This window comes from Schistocerca piceifrons, chromosome X (genome assembly GCF_021461385.2).
Source record: "Schistocerca piceifrons isolate TAMUIC-IGC-003096 chromosome X, iqSchPice1.1, whole genome shotgun sequence".
Taxonomy (NCBI): Eukaryota; Metazoa; Arthropoda; class Insecta; order Orthoptera; family Acrididae; genus Schistocerca; species Schistocerca piceifrons.
The window spans coordinates 261,493,391-261,510,493 of NC_060149.1; the positions used below are offsets into that span (position 1 = coordinate 261,493,391).

The 17,103-nt window shown below is 37.5% G+C and overlaps 1 protein-coding gene across 1 annotated transcript in view; it reads left to right on the forward strand.

Annotated features, from left to right (window-relative positions):
- Positions 1 to 16,746, forward strand: part of LOC124721927 (tRNA-dihydrouridine(20a/20b) synthase [NAD(P)+]-like) — a 43,157-nt gene extending 26,411 nt beyond the window's left edge. The window contains exon 6 of the mRNA XM_047247083.1: positions 16,315 to 16,746. Coding sequence (XP_047103039.1) covers positions 16,315 to 16,718 — 404 coding nt within the window. The 3' untranslated portion in view covers positions 16,719 to 16,746. The remainder of the gene's footprint in view (positions 1 to 16,314) is intronic.
- Positions 16,747 to 17,103: the final 357 nt, after the last annotated feature.

Consider the following 17,103-nt stretch of genomic DNA (forward strand, 5'->3'; position numbering starts at 1 on the left):
GAAACACTCACAAATATCAGGCCACAACACACGAAATGCAGAGGTGAATGAAGAAACCACTAATAAGTCACTTATATAGTAAATATTATCACAAAAACAGTTAAAATATATATCTGAAAACTAAAAATAGATGAAAACTTAGAGAGCGATCTCACACGCAGTCACGCGCTTATGACGTCACATTCACTGCCTGCCTCCAACAGTTTATCGAGCAGCAGTGCCAACACCTGCTCTAAAACACAATAAATCCGTGTGTACTGCCCTTTGTAGTAAAGTTTCGGTGACTGAAGCTCTGAGCTAATTCCACATTGTGCTGGAAATTTAGACATGTTCTCGTGCAAACCAGCACTTTTTTCGTGCAGTTACAGCATTTCTTTGTTTGATGCATGGTTCTGTACATAATACTGTTGTCTTGTTTTCCTACATATCCACCTCTTGTCTTGCTGTCATAGCATAAACAGAGGAAAGTGATACAGTGGTTATGGAACTGGACTCCCATTTGATAGGGATGGGCTTCAAATCCTGTCCTGCCATTCGTGTTTAAGTTTTCTGTTTTTATCGGAATCACTTAAAGCAAATGCCAATATGAATCCTATGACAAGTACACAGCTGATTGCCATCCATTTCTTTGTCCAGTTAAAGATTTAAGGCCAACTGAAATGACTTCTTCCCCTGGAGCATTGGAAATCAGTTTCTGCAGTAGCTCCTGCCTGTGGTAAGGTGTCTGTAAGAGATCTACCTTTATGTCAACCTTTATATTGGCTATACAGCTTTTATCATGGCAACCCCTAAAATTTGCTCTGCTCAGGAAATTGCTCTTAAAAGAAACCGAGAACACTTCTGATTCCCTTTATAAATATCATTTTATTGATATTTTTATAAAAAAACTTACAGCTGTCTTGATAGCATAAGTTTTTTAATGCAGTGATTGGTTTCGATCTTATTATAAGATAATCTTCAGACATACAATAAACAGGAATCCTTATAAACATACAAAGGATGAAATCGTATATTGATAAAACAGTAAATAATGATGTTATATCATAATTGTCTGCCAGAGGCAGTGGTGTACTGCAATGTGAAGGATGCCAGCTGCTAATCAAATACTTGAAGCCCTGCCACTGTCTCCTGCATAACATCATGGATAGCCAATCACGTAAGTTCATTTCTGCCGCTTAAGAAAGTAAGGTGGTAGTTACTATTAAGTCATTAATACCACCTATAGAACATATAAAACAATCTTATAGCTTACAAAATATAATGTGAACAGGTAATTATTGTGGCCTAAGCAATGTGGCTGTCAATCACATACTGTTATCAACCAAAGCAAAGATAATAGCAAGGATACCACTGTAGTAATCATGGCTACCTACTCATCTTACTAGGGCCAAAGATGATAGCAAGGATGCCAATATAGTAACCATGGCTATCTACATGTCTTACTAGGGCCAGAGGCTGTGAGGAAAGCATCCTGGTTTCTCTAAGGTTGCCAGGGAGACTCAACGAAGGTTGATAGTACATGATATGGGTAAGTGATATGCGCATGAGTTACTGTTACCATTAAAATTTAAATTGAACTACATTTTGTCAAAATAACTTCTATATTACCGCTCCTGTCGATGGTCTGCATAGGATGCAACATGGTAGCTATCATGAGTGTAAAATTAATGATATTATGCCAATACAAGCACTGCCTGGATGGTCATGTGATGGGCAGATGAAATAATGTCTGCACTAACCATAATGTTATATTGAAATACAGCAATAACTGCTGGCATAGCAGGGTAGGGTAAAAGCATCCCATGTCAAACAGTGAAACACATATAGGTGACATATAGCGTATACATAAGGAAAGAAAATTGATTCGTGCACATATGCACTTAATCCAGTGTGAAATGTTGTGTAATAACGATGATCACATGTAAATAAAAACACAAAAAATATAAAGCATAATAATGTGACACTGAACATATTGAAGACAGAGGCACATTCATCTGGTGTAATGTCTGAATATGGTATAATAAAATACAACAGTTATAACCAAGTGTGGTAAGCAGTAGTGTAACAAATGCAGTTGACAATGACTGTGTGGAAAAATGAACTGTAACAGTGGAGATATGATTCTTGACATCTATACTCATCCAGGCAAACAGAACAATGTGAAGGGTGAAGTATTTTAGAATAATTCCTCAAACAGATCAAAAAATATTTTTCTCTGAAATCCAGTTGTTCGTTAGTTTCTGGATCTTTTCTCTTATGTATATAAATTTCAAGTTCTTCAAGAGTATTAAGTAAAAACTCTTTAGGGACAGTATGCAAAGATACTTAATGTTACTGATAGTCCCTTCAGAACGCTTATTTTGGTTAATGTGTTGCCTGAAAATAGATTTACTATGTGATGTACCAGTACTATGTTCATGATATCTTAATTTCTACCAGTTTGGCCAACATAATGGCTATCACAATTATTACATGTGATTTTGTACACCCTGTAATTTGAAGATTTATTGTGCGGCAGCATTCTCGCTTCCCGCGCCCGGGTTACCGCGTTCGATTCCCGGCGGGGTCAAGGATTTTCTCTGCCTCGTGATGACTGGGTGTTGTGACGTCCTTAGGTTAGTTAGGTTCTAAGTTCTAGGGGACTGATGACCATAGAGGTTAAGTCCCATAGTGCTCAGAGCCATTTGAACCATTTTTTTAAAGATTTATTACTCTTATTGTTCATAGTGTCTCTCTATCTATGTTGAAGTAAATTGTTAGTTGTAAAGGCGATTGTAAGTTTTGTATCCCTAAACATTTTATCTATTTTATCTGAAATATTGCCAAAATAGGTTGTTTTGGTGAACTTCTACTTACTCTTCGCTTCGCTTTGGATTATGAACAGAGTTGCAAATTTTCTCATAAAGGGTATAAATGAACTCAGATTCATAGTTGTTGGCTGTAACAATTTAAGTATAGTCAACTTCTTTCACACAGCCTCATTTTTTAATGGTAGTTTAGTGATCTTATGTACCATGTACTGGAAAAAGGATTTTTGTATATATGTAAATTGCGGACTGGTGCCTACCTTCGTGATTGGTAATAGTAAAGTTAAGAAAATGTATCATCTTATTACTTTCATGTACGACCATAAATTTCAATTTTGGATGACTATTATTGAGTTTGCTTGTCAAATTATCAATGTCTTCTTTGGAGCCATTAAAAAGTAATAATGTGTCATCCACATATCTTTTGTAATGTATAATTTTATTGCTTAATTCAGAGTTTCTCAAAAAATGTAATTTCTCTGACAAAAATTTCAGCGGTTGTACCTGCTAGTGAATTTCCCATGGCAAGGCCATATTTCTCAAAATAAATCTTCCCATTAAACATGAAATAGTTAAAAGCTAAGGTATTTTCAAGTAATGTAATGAATTCTATTTCTTCACTATTCATTCTTTAGTGTTTCATAAGATTTTTTATAGTTTCGATCGTTATGCAATTGGAATATTTGTAGTGAGATTTGTAATGTCTAAGCAAGCGAATCTTGTGCCATCGGGAATTTTAATGTCATAAATTTGTTCTGCTAGTTGAAATGTATTATTAATACCAAAATTCTTTTCGAAAACATACGGTTTCAGAATGGTGTTCAGCTTCCTATTTAAATGATATGATATGGACCATTTTTATTATTAACAATTGGATTAATTGGTAAATTTATTTTGTGATGCTTTGTGATCTTAATTTTGGTATTTGTGGATTCATTATCTTAAGAACATTTTTGTCTTTAGGAGTGGACAACCAATTGTTTTCAATTAATCTTTTAATAGTCTGAAATTTAGCAGTTGGATCTTTCATTACATCTACTATGTTGTTTTTGTTGAAAAAATTGTTTTGGAGATGAAAGTTTCTCCATTTACAACTATCAGAGTATTCCTGTTGTCTGTTTGTATAACGACTGCTTTATTTGTTAAAAGCTAGTCATTAATACCTTCAATTGTTTTTAATTCATGATTGGTTTTTATAAATATTTTATTCCTTTCTTTCAGCACGAGATCTTTAGTTTTGAGCACTATTGGAAAAGTTTCCGCTTTACTACATTTAGCTAATTTGGTGGCAATCCTATCATCTGCTATTAATTGTTTCATGTTACCATCATTAAGTGATGGGTGATAAATTATATTTAAGTCCCTTATTTAACAAATTCATTTCAGTGTTTGTAAATTCAATATTTGTTAAATTAGCCACTGTATAGATATAATAATTAACTCCACATCATGTCATCCACAGATATAAAAAAAGCCTTTTTCCAATACATGGTACATAGGATCGCTAAACTACCATTAAAAAAATGAGGCTGTGCGGAACAAGTTGACTGTACTTAAACAAATTGCTACAGCCAACAACTATGAATCTGAGTTCGTTCATACCCTTTATGAGAAAATTAGCAACTCTATTCAAAATCCAACACAAAGCAAAGCGAAGCGAAGAATAAGTAGTTTACCAAAACACATTGTTCAGTTTGCCTGGATGAGTATGAATGTCAAGATAACCATATCTCCGCTGTAACAATTCGTTTTAATTAGTTTTTCTATGCAATTATTGTAGACTGCATTTGTTACACTACTGCTTACCACATTTGGTTACAACTGTTGTATTTTATTATACCGTATTCACAGTCAGACAAATGTGCCTCTGCTCCTCAATATGTTATGACATTATGCTTTATATTTTTTGTGTATTTATTTACATGTGATCATAATTATTACACAACATGTCATGCTGGATTAAGTGCATGTGTGCACAAATCAATTTTCTTTCCTTATGTATACGCTATATGTCACCCATCTGTTTTTCACTGTTTGACGAGGGATGCTTTTCACCCTACCCTGCTATGCCAGCGGTTATTGCTATATTTCAATATAACATTATGTTTAGCACAGACATTATTTCATCTGTTCATTCGTGACCGTCCAGAGAGTGGTTGTATTGGAATAATGTCATTAATTTTACACTCATGATAGCCATCATGTTGCATCATCATATGCAGATGATTGATCGGAATGGTAATATAGGTGTTACTTTATAAAATTTTCTTTAACATTCCACTACTGAAATCACATTTCAGGCGTACATTGTTTGAAGTTATTTTGGCGAGATGTCGTTCAATTTAAATTTCAATGGTAACAGTAACTCATGCGCATATCATTTACACATCATGTACTATCAACCCTTGTTGAGTCTCACTGGCTACCTTAGAGCGACCAGGACGCTTTCCCCCATAGATAGCCTCTTTGGCCCTAGTAAGATGAGTAGGTAGCCATGGTTACTACCATGGTGGTATAAGGAGGGGAGATGGCACAATAGCCGTCTGCTGTACATCTGTTTGAAGGCGGTGGGCATAGTCGGCCGCCATGTTTGATTGGTCAAAACAGTGACAGGGCTCTTGTTAGAATTGCGTGTTCTTCATATTTAACGTTATGTCTGCGAAATAATTTCAGATGTTGAGTGTTACAATGTTCACATGCATAACACGTCAGAATAGCTTTTTCAGGTGTTTCTTTGTTTTGTTTTTAATGAGTTTTTGCCCCAGCAATACAACTAATTTGGTCTTGTTAACTTCAAGTGTTTCTTTTGGATACAAACTTCGATTGGTGAAAAATAATAGTGTACAAAGCTCTTTTCAAACTCAAACTCAAACTCAAATCACCTTTTACTGTATTTGTGTCGATGTAAACTGAAAGCAGAACCCGAAAGCTATGCTTGTTTACATACCGGATGATATTTCTTACTCGTTTACACACTTGTACAAAATTTCATTTGTAAATACAAACATCGTTTGCCCTTTGTCAAGAAAAATAAGCATATGATAGTGCTTTTGTGAATGTCAACACAGCAAACTTGTGAAAGTACACACAATGGGATTTTCAGTACCATTGTAGTTTACACATCTGAACACTATGAAATCACAACTGTTGCTCTGTGTGTGATTATTAATAGCACAATAGGCCTACATGTCAGATGATAATTAGGAAACCTTCCTTTAGTGTATAAGTCAATACATGTCATTAAGTAGCAGGTTTGATGCTAATCATGAACTGTTAAGCAAATCTCAATTACACAAATTTGTGTAAAGGACAACACTGCTATTAAAATCACCAATAGTTACATTAGGATGCCCTGCAAACATGCGTGCTCAAATTTCAACCTGCAAGTCAAGCTAAACACTTGCTGATGATAGGTACTTACGTGCAATAGTCTGAAATTTCACTGAAATGTATAAAACATAGTGGAAAAGAGTGAGGCACCTTGACTGTTTTAACCTACCTCTTTTTTTATTTGCTTCAATGTTGGATAAAGCAAAATATCTTAAACCAGTGCTACACTTGGAACCATTTCTTGCACATAGCATTTAAACTAGCATTACGTTTACACAATATTGTTTTATCACTCACCTTTTACAATTACTGTAACATACCGCAGACTTCCATGGGATAAAGTTGCAAAAGTAAAGGATAAAATAAGAGAGAAACAATAAATGGCATACTAGGGTGTTTTGTACATTTCAACTCACTAAAACACATTTTCAAGTACAAATTATCAAGCTGTGTTCTTGCATTATCAAATCGTCAGTGTTTCAATCTCATTATAGCTTATCCACTAACATTCCATATAATCATATGTGAAGTATGGGACTAACAAAATTTTTGAGAAATTTATAAACAATGTAGTTTTGAGAAACATTTTAATCTCTTGGATACAGTACAATATTAATATTGACATTTGGGTTACAACAAAGCACTTAAATATTTTGTGTCCTCAGGTTACACAATATGTTTTGTGCCAATAACAAGCCAATAAGACAATTACATCTGGACAGTGTTATAACAAATGTAAAAATAAGTATGTATGAAATGGGCTTCTTAATAGTCTGTATCTATCAGAACATGAAGTAGTATGGCTAGAATTGGTGATAAAAAATCCCACAGAACAATGTGAAAAAAAACTTTCAGATCACAGTTGTGTATCATAGGAGTGGTCCAATTTCCTGGATCAATTTACAAATGAGCTCTTGAAAGCCTTACACCACTAAGTCAAGAAACACAATTTTCCATCTGAAACCACTAAACTCTCATTACAATGAACTCCGTTACTAATGCAGTACTCTTTAAACTACACGTAGCTACAAATTAAGGTAATCATTTCATCATTAAAATACATGTCACAAATAAAAATTCTCCAGGGTATATATAGCCATTGTGAATTTTGTAAAGGGCTGGTCAATTTTTATTTGTTTAATGCACTGCCACCAGAAGCACACACTACCTCATTAAAATACTTCAGAAATGTTCTCCAAAAGGGGTAAAGCTTTCATATGTACCCTCAAACACAGCTTTAAAAGGGAAAATTAAATAACATAGAGGAAAGAAGTGTGGGAAGGAAAGTTCACAAATTCATTGACCTTTAAAAAGAACTAATTTGGTGTATGCTGTTCTCAATTTTTTTTTCATGGAGTGAATCTGTTAAACATTTTGCAGCATGTTTCTGATGTGTCAGCAGGTACCTTTTCGCAATAGCTTTGATCAGCAGTACCAAGTGATTATCTAATGGGTGCTGATCCTTCATGTGCTCTCCCAATTCCTCACACAGGCTTGAACAGAAAAGTGCCAAGTACCTCTGACACACATTTAGTATTAGGATCTTTCACAGGAACCCTCCTATTTCCAGCACTGTATTTTCTAAATACTTTTTCAGAACACATACAGATGTCCACAACATCGTCAGATGGTGAAATCAAACCACCTCTACTCTTTCTGTGTATAAGAGAATAGGCAGTATGACTCCCTTCCCCTCGCAACACTGACAAGCATGTTTCACACTGTAAAGTTCTCTCTAAGTGACGAACCACAAATCCTGAAATATAAACAATATGGGTTGCCACTTCAGAGAGAATCATTTCAGCTTCAACTTAATCATGATCATGGCTCACCAAATGGGTTTCCATATCTAGTAATTGCCTACGTTCAGTGGTGAAATTGATTTGTTGTTATATAGTCTGACCGCTGTATGTCAAAATAGGGATCTCTTCCGGGGCTATACAATTGCCTCTGTCTGATTCACGAATTTCATTGTGAATGAGTCTCTTATAGGCAGATATGAACTGTCGAACTGTTGGATTGTTATTCCACCCACCACGACTACGGATTGCACTAAAAAACATCTCCAAATGATCCTGGGAGCACTTATAAATACGGAGGAACTTCAACAAAGGTGCAGAGGATTGTGGTCCAAGCTTTGTATAGAGGTGCAAGACACTAGAAATACAAAGTAGGAAGCCGATGAAACCTGTTTTCCTGTTACTGTCCACAACTCTTTGTCCCTGACACACAGTAAGTGTTTTGATGTATGTCTGAGCCGCCATTAAAAATTAACAACCTTGAAATTATGAACATTCAAAGGCTGCTTCCACTTACTCTGCAGAAGGTTTCTGGAATTTAATATATCAAACGGGCAGTTGAATACCCTTGTAATAGAAGCATCTTCAAAGCCTGGTATCTTCATATCGCAGCAGTACTGCATTGCGTCTGCCATGGAAGTGCTGAGCAGCTGGGCTGCTAACCTAACTTTCATTTTGTTGTTCACAAAATTGATGTGGCTACTCGTAATGCTGTTGCCTAACTGGAGACCTTCTTTCACTTGTAACCTATGCAGTAGTTCAAATAGGTATCATGAAATTACAGTACCTTGCCCATCCCAAAAATGTTTTCTCTCCCCTAATGCATTTCTTACAAGTTTTAGCATATGGGGCGGATCTAACAGAAATGCAACTTCAAAATTGTTACCCTGATCAAAAAAAGGTGGTCTTTAATCCATCGTCAGTATTGCACCCCAAGCATTTGGCCATAGATATATTGGAGGCACAACCGTCACAAGAGACACTACTTGAATGCCACTGGCACTGGCAAGGCTAATGCATTGTTTAATCAAATGAGCTTTCTGCTCCCCAGTCAATCCACATGTAAAAAGATACCCTACTGGTAGCTTCCATGACCCATTAATTGTGACTAACATTAATACAAAGGCCTCTTTAGCTACAGGTAAACTATCCATAGCAACAGAGGCCCCCGTATCTATGTACCCATAATACTGTGTTCCATCAAATTCTGTGTGTTGCCTGATTGCAATTTCATCCATTAACAAACTGCATAGAATTTTATTAGTCCGGCCCTGATGAGAAGCTTTTGCTTTAATAATGGCAAATGCCTCCGTGGTAAAGCCAGGAGCACCATCCACATCCTGGTACCACCTTGCTAATGTTCTTGGATGTGGCAGACACGTGTCGTAGCAGCGTCTAACATATTTATACACTTGTGGGGAATAAAAGTTTAATGTAAGAGCAAAAGAACGTAGCTCAGGGCTGTAAGTTCTAGGTACACTCTTACAGTTTGCCTTTGCTGCCTGTCGTTGCAACAGCTGCTTGTGCATTCCAGGTATGCTTGCAATAACACTTAAGACTGTCTTCATCCACAAAATGTTTTTTCTCAGTTCTTCCATCACTGTGCTCAAACATGCCACTTTTTTTTTAAATTGAACGGCACTTGGATTGCTGAAGAACTTTGACTTTCTTCCTATAATTTTCATTTTTTTTTTTTTTTTTTTTTTTTTTTTTTTTTTTTTTTTTTTTTTTTTTTTTTTTCAGCAGCACACACACATCCCTCTTAAGGTTCCTCACTATTGGTGTTTCTTCAGGATTTACATCCAATGGTGTGGTGGGATTAGCAGGATGAGAAGCTTCAGCCTGAAAGCCACTGGTAGTGGCTTCATCTTGAGTTCTGCATGTAGCAGTTAAATTAACTGTACATTTTGATGTCTGCTGCCTTTGTTGGTGGTCGTCTCTTCTTCTGTTCCTACAGAAAACAAAGATCGAAAACAAATAAAAACTGTTCAATTACACCTTACAGCCTACTTATAATTATTTGCATTCCGTAATGCATTTACAATATTTGTAGATTCTGATTGGACTTGTTACTATTTATTTGCACTACAATGACAGTACAGAAACACTTGTGGATGTGAGGGGGTAGAAACCTGCCTTTATGAAAAGCTGCATTTTGGGGGGGGGGGGGGGGGTCGATGTACTCCCAGCGCAGTATGAAAGTGCCAATTTGGTGGTTTTGTATCCACTGTATGTTTTGAAATTGTAGCAATATACACTTGAACATATGATATATTAGACAAACTATCTTACACAATTAAGCACTTTTTTCCCCAGTATGATAATTTGTCACTGCCCAGAACAAGAGTAAATGCAATGCTGTTACTGGGGCATTTAAGTAGTGTTATTTCACAACAGACACCAATGCTTACAGGTGTGAAACTATTATCAAAGAATACTGATTCAACTTGTTGAATTTTCCCAAAATGGATGATTAAGTAATTAATGATCGAAAGAAATAAAATTAAATATGACAAAGAGGAAGAGCAGATTATGACAGTTATCTTGACTTGATGCCTGAAGTCTTATTACACAGAAATAAACACACACACACACACACACACACACACACACACACACACACGAAAAAAATAGAAATTTACGCCCGAAAATGTGATAAAACTATGAAATTATTGTTACATGGATTAACTCCACTGTAATGTGCACATGTTATTGGTTATAGACAAAAACACAACTGAAATTAGAGGCCTAATTAAAACATTCATACTTTCTGGCATTGTACATTCATTTCCTAGTTTTACAGGAATTCAGAATCAATATGCTGATTTCATGTAGACCTCCTTTCGTAAGTGAGGTGGAAAGGCAGGAAAAATTGATGGCACAGAATTTTCTCTGATCCGAACACTCGAAACTGAAGTTCGGTCAATATCTTCTTCTCGAAAATGCTGGGAACATATGTTGTTTACATTTGTTAGGTATCCAGTCTTTCCTTCTTACCATATGAACCCACAGAGCTCTAAGAGCTTCATTGACTGGAAATCTGAAATAAAATAAGAGGAAAACAGTTTCACGAAATGTAAACAAAGCCGCACATCTCTCAAATATAAACAATATTTTACGAACGGGGCCACTTACGCATGGAACGTGATTCCTTTTAACTTGGTAGCACTATTCCAACGTTTAGTACACATGTAAACAATGCAAACCGGCATTATAAAATGAAAAAAACTTCCGCAGCTCTACACAGTAGCACAATCGGAAACGAGTCTTCTGACCAAACTGCAATGGCGAAGCTCGGTTTCTGTCGGCTTCAAGTTTGTGATGTCATGGCATCTCCCCTCCTTATACCTCCACGGTTACTACAGTAGCGTCCTTGCTACGAGGTGCATTCAAGTTCTAAGGCTTCAGATTTTTTTTTTCTCCGGACTGGAATGAGATAGAAGCATGCGCATCGTTTTAAAATGAGGCTGCGTTCATTGTCAATATGTGCCAGAGATGGCAGCACCGTACGGCAGATAGAATTTTACTGCCAGCGGCGAGAATGAGAACTGTTTTAAATACTTAAAATGGCGACGTTTTCCTTACTTGAACAGTGCGCAATCATCCGTTTTCTGAATTTGCGTGGTGTGAAACCAATTGAAATTCATAGACAGGTGAAGGAGACATGTGGTGATGGAGTTATGGATGGGTCGAAAGTGCGTTCGTGGGTGCGACAGTTTAATGAAGGCAGAACATCGTGTGACAACAAACCGAAACGACCTTGGGCTCGCACAAGCCGGTCTGACGACATGATCGAGAAGTGGAGAGAATTGTTTTGGGGGATCGCCAAATGACTGTTGAACAGATCGCCTCCAGAGTTGGCATTTCTGTGGGTTCTGTGCACACAGTCCTGCAGGACGACCTGAAAATGCGAAAAGTGTCATCCAGGTGGGTGCCACGAAAGCTGACGGTCGACCACGTGGCTACCCGTGTGGCATGTTGCCAAGCAATGTTGACGTGCAACAACAGCACGAATGGACTTTCTTTTCGTCGGTTGTGACAATGGATGAGACGTGGATGCCATTTTTCAATCCAGGAAACAAAGTGCCATTCAGCTCAATGGAAGGACACAGATTTACCGCCACCAAAAAAATTTTGGGTAACCGCCAGTGCTGAAAAAATGGTGTCCATGTTCTGGGACAGCGAGGGTGTAATCCTTACCGATTGCGTTCCAAAGGGCACTACGGTAACAGGTGCATCGTACGAAAATGTTTGAAGAACTGGTTCCTTCCTGCACTACAACAAAAACGTCTGGGAAGGGGTGCGCGTGTGCTGTTTCACAAAGACAACGCACCCGCACATCGAGCTAAAGTTACGCAACAGTTTCTTCGTGATAACAACTTTGAAGTGATTCTCATGCTCCTACTCACCTGACCTGGCTCCTAATGATTTTTGGCTTTTTCCAACAATGAAAGACACTCTCCGTCGCCGCACATTCACCAGCCGTGCTGCTATTGCCTCGGTGATTTTCCAGTGGTCAAAACAGACTCCTAAAGAAGCCTTTGCCACTGCCATGGAATCGTGGCATCAGCATTGTGAAAAATGTGTACGTCTGCAGGGCGATTATATCGAGAAGTAATGCCAGTTTCATCGATTTCGGGTGAGTAGTTAATTAGAAAAAATCGGAGGCCTGAGAACTAGAATGCACCTCGTATTATCTTTGCTTTGGTCGATAACAGTACATGATAGGGCCACACTGCTTAGGCCACAGTAATTACCTGTTCACACTATATTTTGTAAGCTATAAGAGTGTTTTATATGTTCTATAGGTGGTATTAATGGCTTAATAGTAACTACCATGTTACTTTCTTAAGTGGCAGAATTGCAACTTAAGTGATTGGCTATCCATGATGTTATGCCGGAGATGGTGGCGGGGTTTCAAGTATTTAATTAGTAGCTGACGTCCTTCGCATTGCGGTACACCACCATCCACAAGCAAGAGGGTTATCAATATATGATTTTGTCCTTTATATGTTTATAGGGATTCCTGTTTGTTGTAGGTCTGAAGATGATCTTGTAATAAGATCAAAACCGGTCACCACATTAAAAAATTTATGCAATCAAGATTGCTTTAAGTTTATTTATAGTAATTATTGACAGCTGTGTTCTTTAAAATGTTGATATTTTTAGTTATGTGTGTTACATTTCTCCTTGTGTTTTAGAGAGAATAAATGTCTGTGTTGTTCATGTTGGGCTTATGTCCGTAGGACAAGTGCAGAGGATGGATTCTGGCAAGAGATGATCTGATGATCTTCAGTTGGGGTGACTTCCACACTGGCAGTACCACCCTTCCCTATTTTAAACATCTTAAAACTGCCATTCTTTTCCCTTGCTTTAACTTGCCTCATTGCTTGAACACAATTCAGATTTTAGCTATGATAAGATTAAGGATCCTGGACTAGACCGTTAAATTATTTATATACTATATTACTATTTTAGTTGAATTTCCTCTGGAAGGAAGAAAGGACCGATAACCATACTGTTTAATCCCTTAAGAATCCTATTAAACATAATCTGTAATGAATTTTTTTTTACGATTTCATATTTGCACAGCTGCTATTGTGTATCATTTTTTTCCTTTCTTGTCAGTGAAGTACAGGAATAATGTACTGATACATGTAACAATCACTTTATGTGGTAGTTGTAGTACATCAAGGATGATGAATATGGGCTGCTGCAAAGTTTCTTTTTGTGTTTTTATTGAACACTCAAAGCAATTAAGAATGTACCATATGTACCAGGCTTACAGTTTACTAATGCTAATAAATTTACATGAAGAATAATGTGACTGAAATGAAATTCGTACTACCATTGATTTGGTGCACTATAATTAGGTTTAGAGAACTGTACATGCTCTCTGTTTTAGGGGACGCTTTATGATGTTTGGCCCTTACATGCTAGAATCAAAACCTTTAATTTGTGTGGTCTGGAACCAGAGTGCATGTATATGTCCCCGAGGTTAGGAAGCAGTGGTATCCATTGTTTTGTAAAGATGTCTAGCATATTTCAGAAAGCACTCGTGCCTCAGACTAAAATGGGCATGTGTATGCCATCATTGGCGTTATGACTGGCAATGTAAGTTTCCAGATTAGACACATTAGAACCTGTTATATAATGAAGGCAGCATGTGGGTTACATAGTAGCTGGGTGACAGCACTCAGGGAGCTTGTGCATTTGTGAGACATGGTGGAAAATTGATGAAGTGATATGATGGATTTTTACCATCACATACAGCTTGCGATCTTACCACTTACTTATTGAGTGTAGTGTGAATGATTTAGTCTTGAAGAATGGTCAGTGCTGAGAGTCCTAAAACTTCCAGGGTGGTGGTCCCATTCAGATTACACTCAGTGAGTTGAAATAAAAGTTGTATCCAGTGGTAAACACAATCACATCATTTGATTATTCCCCCCCCCCCCTTCCCCCCCCCCCCCCCCCCCCCCCCCCCTTCCCCCCCCCCCCCCCCCCCCCCCCCCCCCCCCCCCCCCCCCGTGTCAGTCAATAGCACAGGCTCCCAAACTGCTGTCACCTTGGTAGCATGTAACAAGCGTGCTGCCATAAGTGTATAACAGGTTGCAATGGGTTTGACTTGGAAACCTATTTTGCCATTCATAATGTTAGTGATGGTGTTTATATGCCAGGAGTAGTCTGAGGCATTCATTTTTCTGAAAATGGAAGCTAACGTAGTCCCATGTGAGTCCATCAGTCCAGCCCACAGCAAACAGTGTATACAGTGGATGCACAGCTAATGTTGCACTTTGCAGTGTACTGTGCACTGTTCTGAAACTTATTAATAGATCAAAATTGTGCACAGAACTGGGACTTGAATCTAGAACCCTGTGTTTCGTGGCAGTGCTCTTGATAGATGAGCTATACAGGCATAGCTTAGTCTGTAAGAGCACTGCCTATGGAAGACCTGTTTTCAAGTTGTCTTTGCCTGGCACATAGTTCTAACATTTTTGTCTGATTTTTCTGTAGGCTTTGCAAAGCAAATGCTGTGGATGAATTCTGGGACCCTCTTGCATCCACTGATTCCATGTAATTCTGTCATACATGTTTCTGGCTAGCTGAAATGGTGATAAACCAATTTCCCGGTCCTCCTCCCCTCCCCATCTGAACCCACATTCTGATGTTGATGCTGTGTCCTCATGTGTCATTGAGGTACAGTGTTTACTTGCTTTGATATTTTTTACTTTGTTCACTGTGTGCACTTGGCAGAACACTGACCTTTGCAATCATTCAAGAGGTCACTGCTAGGTGACTGAAGTTTAGATCGGGGCCAGTGGCAGTCACAGTGGAGCTTATCTATTGCTCATAGGTTGGCAATGTGTCAGTTTCACATAGCCGGTGGAATGATCCTTTAACATAACCGGTGGGAGGTGAGGAGAAACGGAATGTTTCTATTGCCAAAATAGCAACCTTTGTCTCATTCACCGTTTTCAGTGTATTAGTGAGTTTAGAGAGAAATATTTTGTGATTATGGCAGCGAGTTCTATGAAGGGGACTGATGTTGGTCCATGTCTTGTGGAATAGTAAAAGAGACACGAAAATGTAGCAAATGTGGATTCGCAATCAATCAGCGTAAGCACACTTACTGGGCCAGTGTTTATAAATTAAATCGTGAGAGAAGGCAGTTTATTCATAATAGTAGTGTGTTTTATAAACATTGATCCACCTACCTCCTCCCATTATTTAATTAAAAAAAAAACATTGATCCACTTGCTCAGCGTGCTTGCACAGATTACGTGGAAACAGAGCAGAGAAATATTTCATTTCTTTCTTGAATATATCAAGCATTGTGACACTGTCCTTGGTTTGCAGATACTAGCACAGTTTAAACAGCTGTGCCACAGACAAGGAGCAATTAAATTAATCCTTGCTTGCTGCTCTCTTTCACCCTTCTTCCAAATATATTACTTGGAACACAGTCTGCCTGCTGTTCATTTCATTGACTGTGTAACACAGACAGCTGACACACTTCATTTGTTCCTATCATACCTCATGGCAAGTGATAACTACAGTCCTGCATGAAACATGTAAGTATGCTACTGGCCCTAGTCTAGACTTTCACTCTGTTGACCATGTGGGTACACCATCTCTGTAATCTTTATCAAACATTACTGATATACTGTTTTACAATCCTCTAAGTAGGGATTCACTTTTTCTGTATTTAAATATATATTACTGCAGAACATTTCCATTTAGCTCTGATATCTTGTATTGGTCCAAAACATGTAAAACTTTTAAAGTTAAATTATTTTTGGACCACATATTTTAGAAGACTTTGTTTTGGGAGTAAATCAAAAGCTTTTAGTTGTTCAGGTATTAATTTGTTTCAGGTGTAATGTCAGCCCGTGGAATACTTACCAACCCAGCAATGTTTGCTGGATACCATCAGACTCCAGTGGAATGCGTCCAGGAATGGATAACACTAGCCAAGGCAATGAAGGTTCCCTTCAAATGTTTTCACCACCATCTTGTGTTTATGCTGGAAAAAGTACTTGCCAAACAAGATCGTCTGATTTTTAACTGTCTGAAAGATGAAGAATCTGTTCTAAAGTATCTCAAAGATTATTTTGATATTTTCCCAAAAGAACAATCACAGAATTTCGATCCAGCCAATTTTACAGTCTGTGATTATTCATGTGTGTTGGATAGAAGTTTGTCTGAGACCAAAAGTAAACTCTCTGAAGATACAAGTTCAGAAGCTATTTTAGAACATTGCTGTATTTTTAATGTGTAGCAGCTAAGAGTCAAAAGCTAATATATTTCCTCTTTAAATAGAAAACTTAATTATTTGTGGATACTTAACCAAAACTGTATTATATGTTTTGTATTTATATCATGGCAAATCTCAATAGGGGAAAGCGTATTGGCATCTACAGTACTTCCGTAACCCTGCCTTTACAATTTCTGTGTATTAGATTTCCATAAGAACACTCTTGAAACGTCTTCACATGTTGCTGACACACTTACGTACTTCATCAGTCATCTATTTGACTTGTCAGTAATGTCATTTTATCTTAGTTGACTACTGAAATAGTACTCTTAATCTTTGATTTGCGTGAATTGACAAATTTAATGTTGGTCCTCCTGATAGATTGTGCCATAGGAGCCATATCCTATAA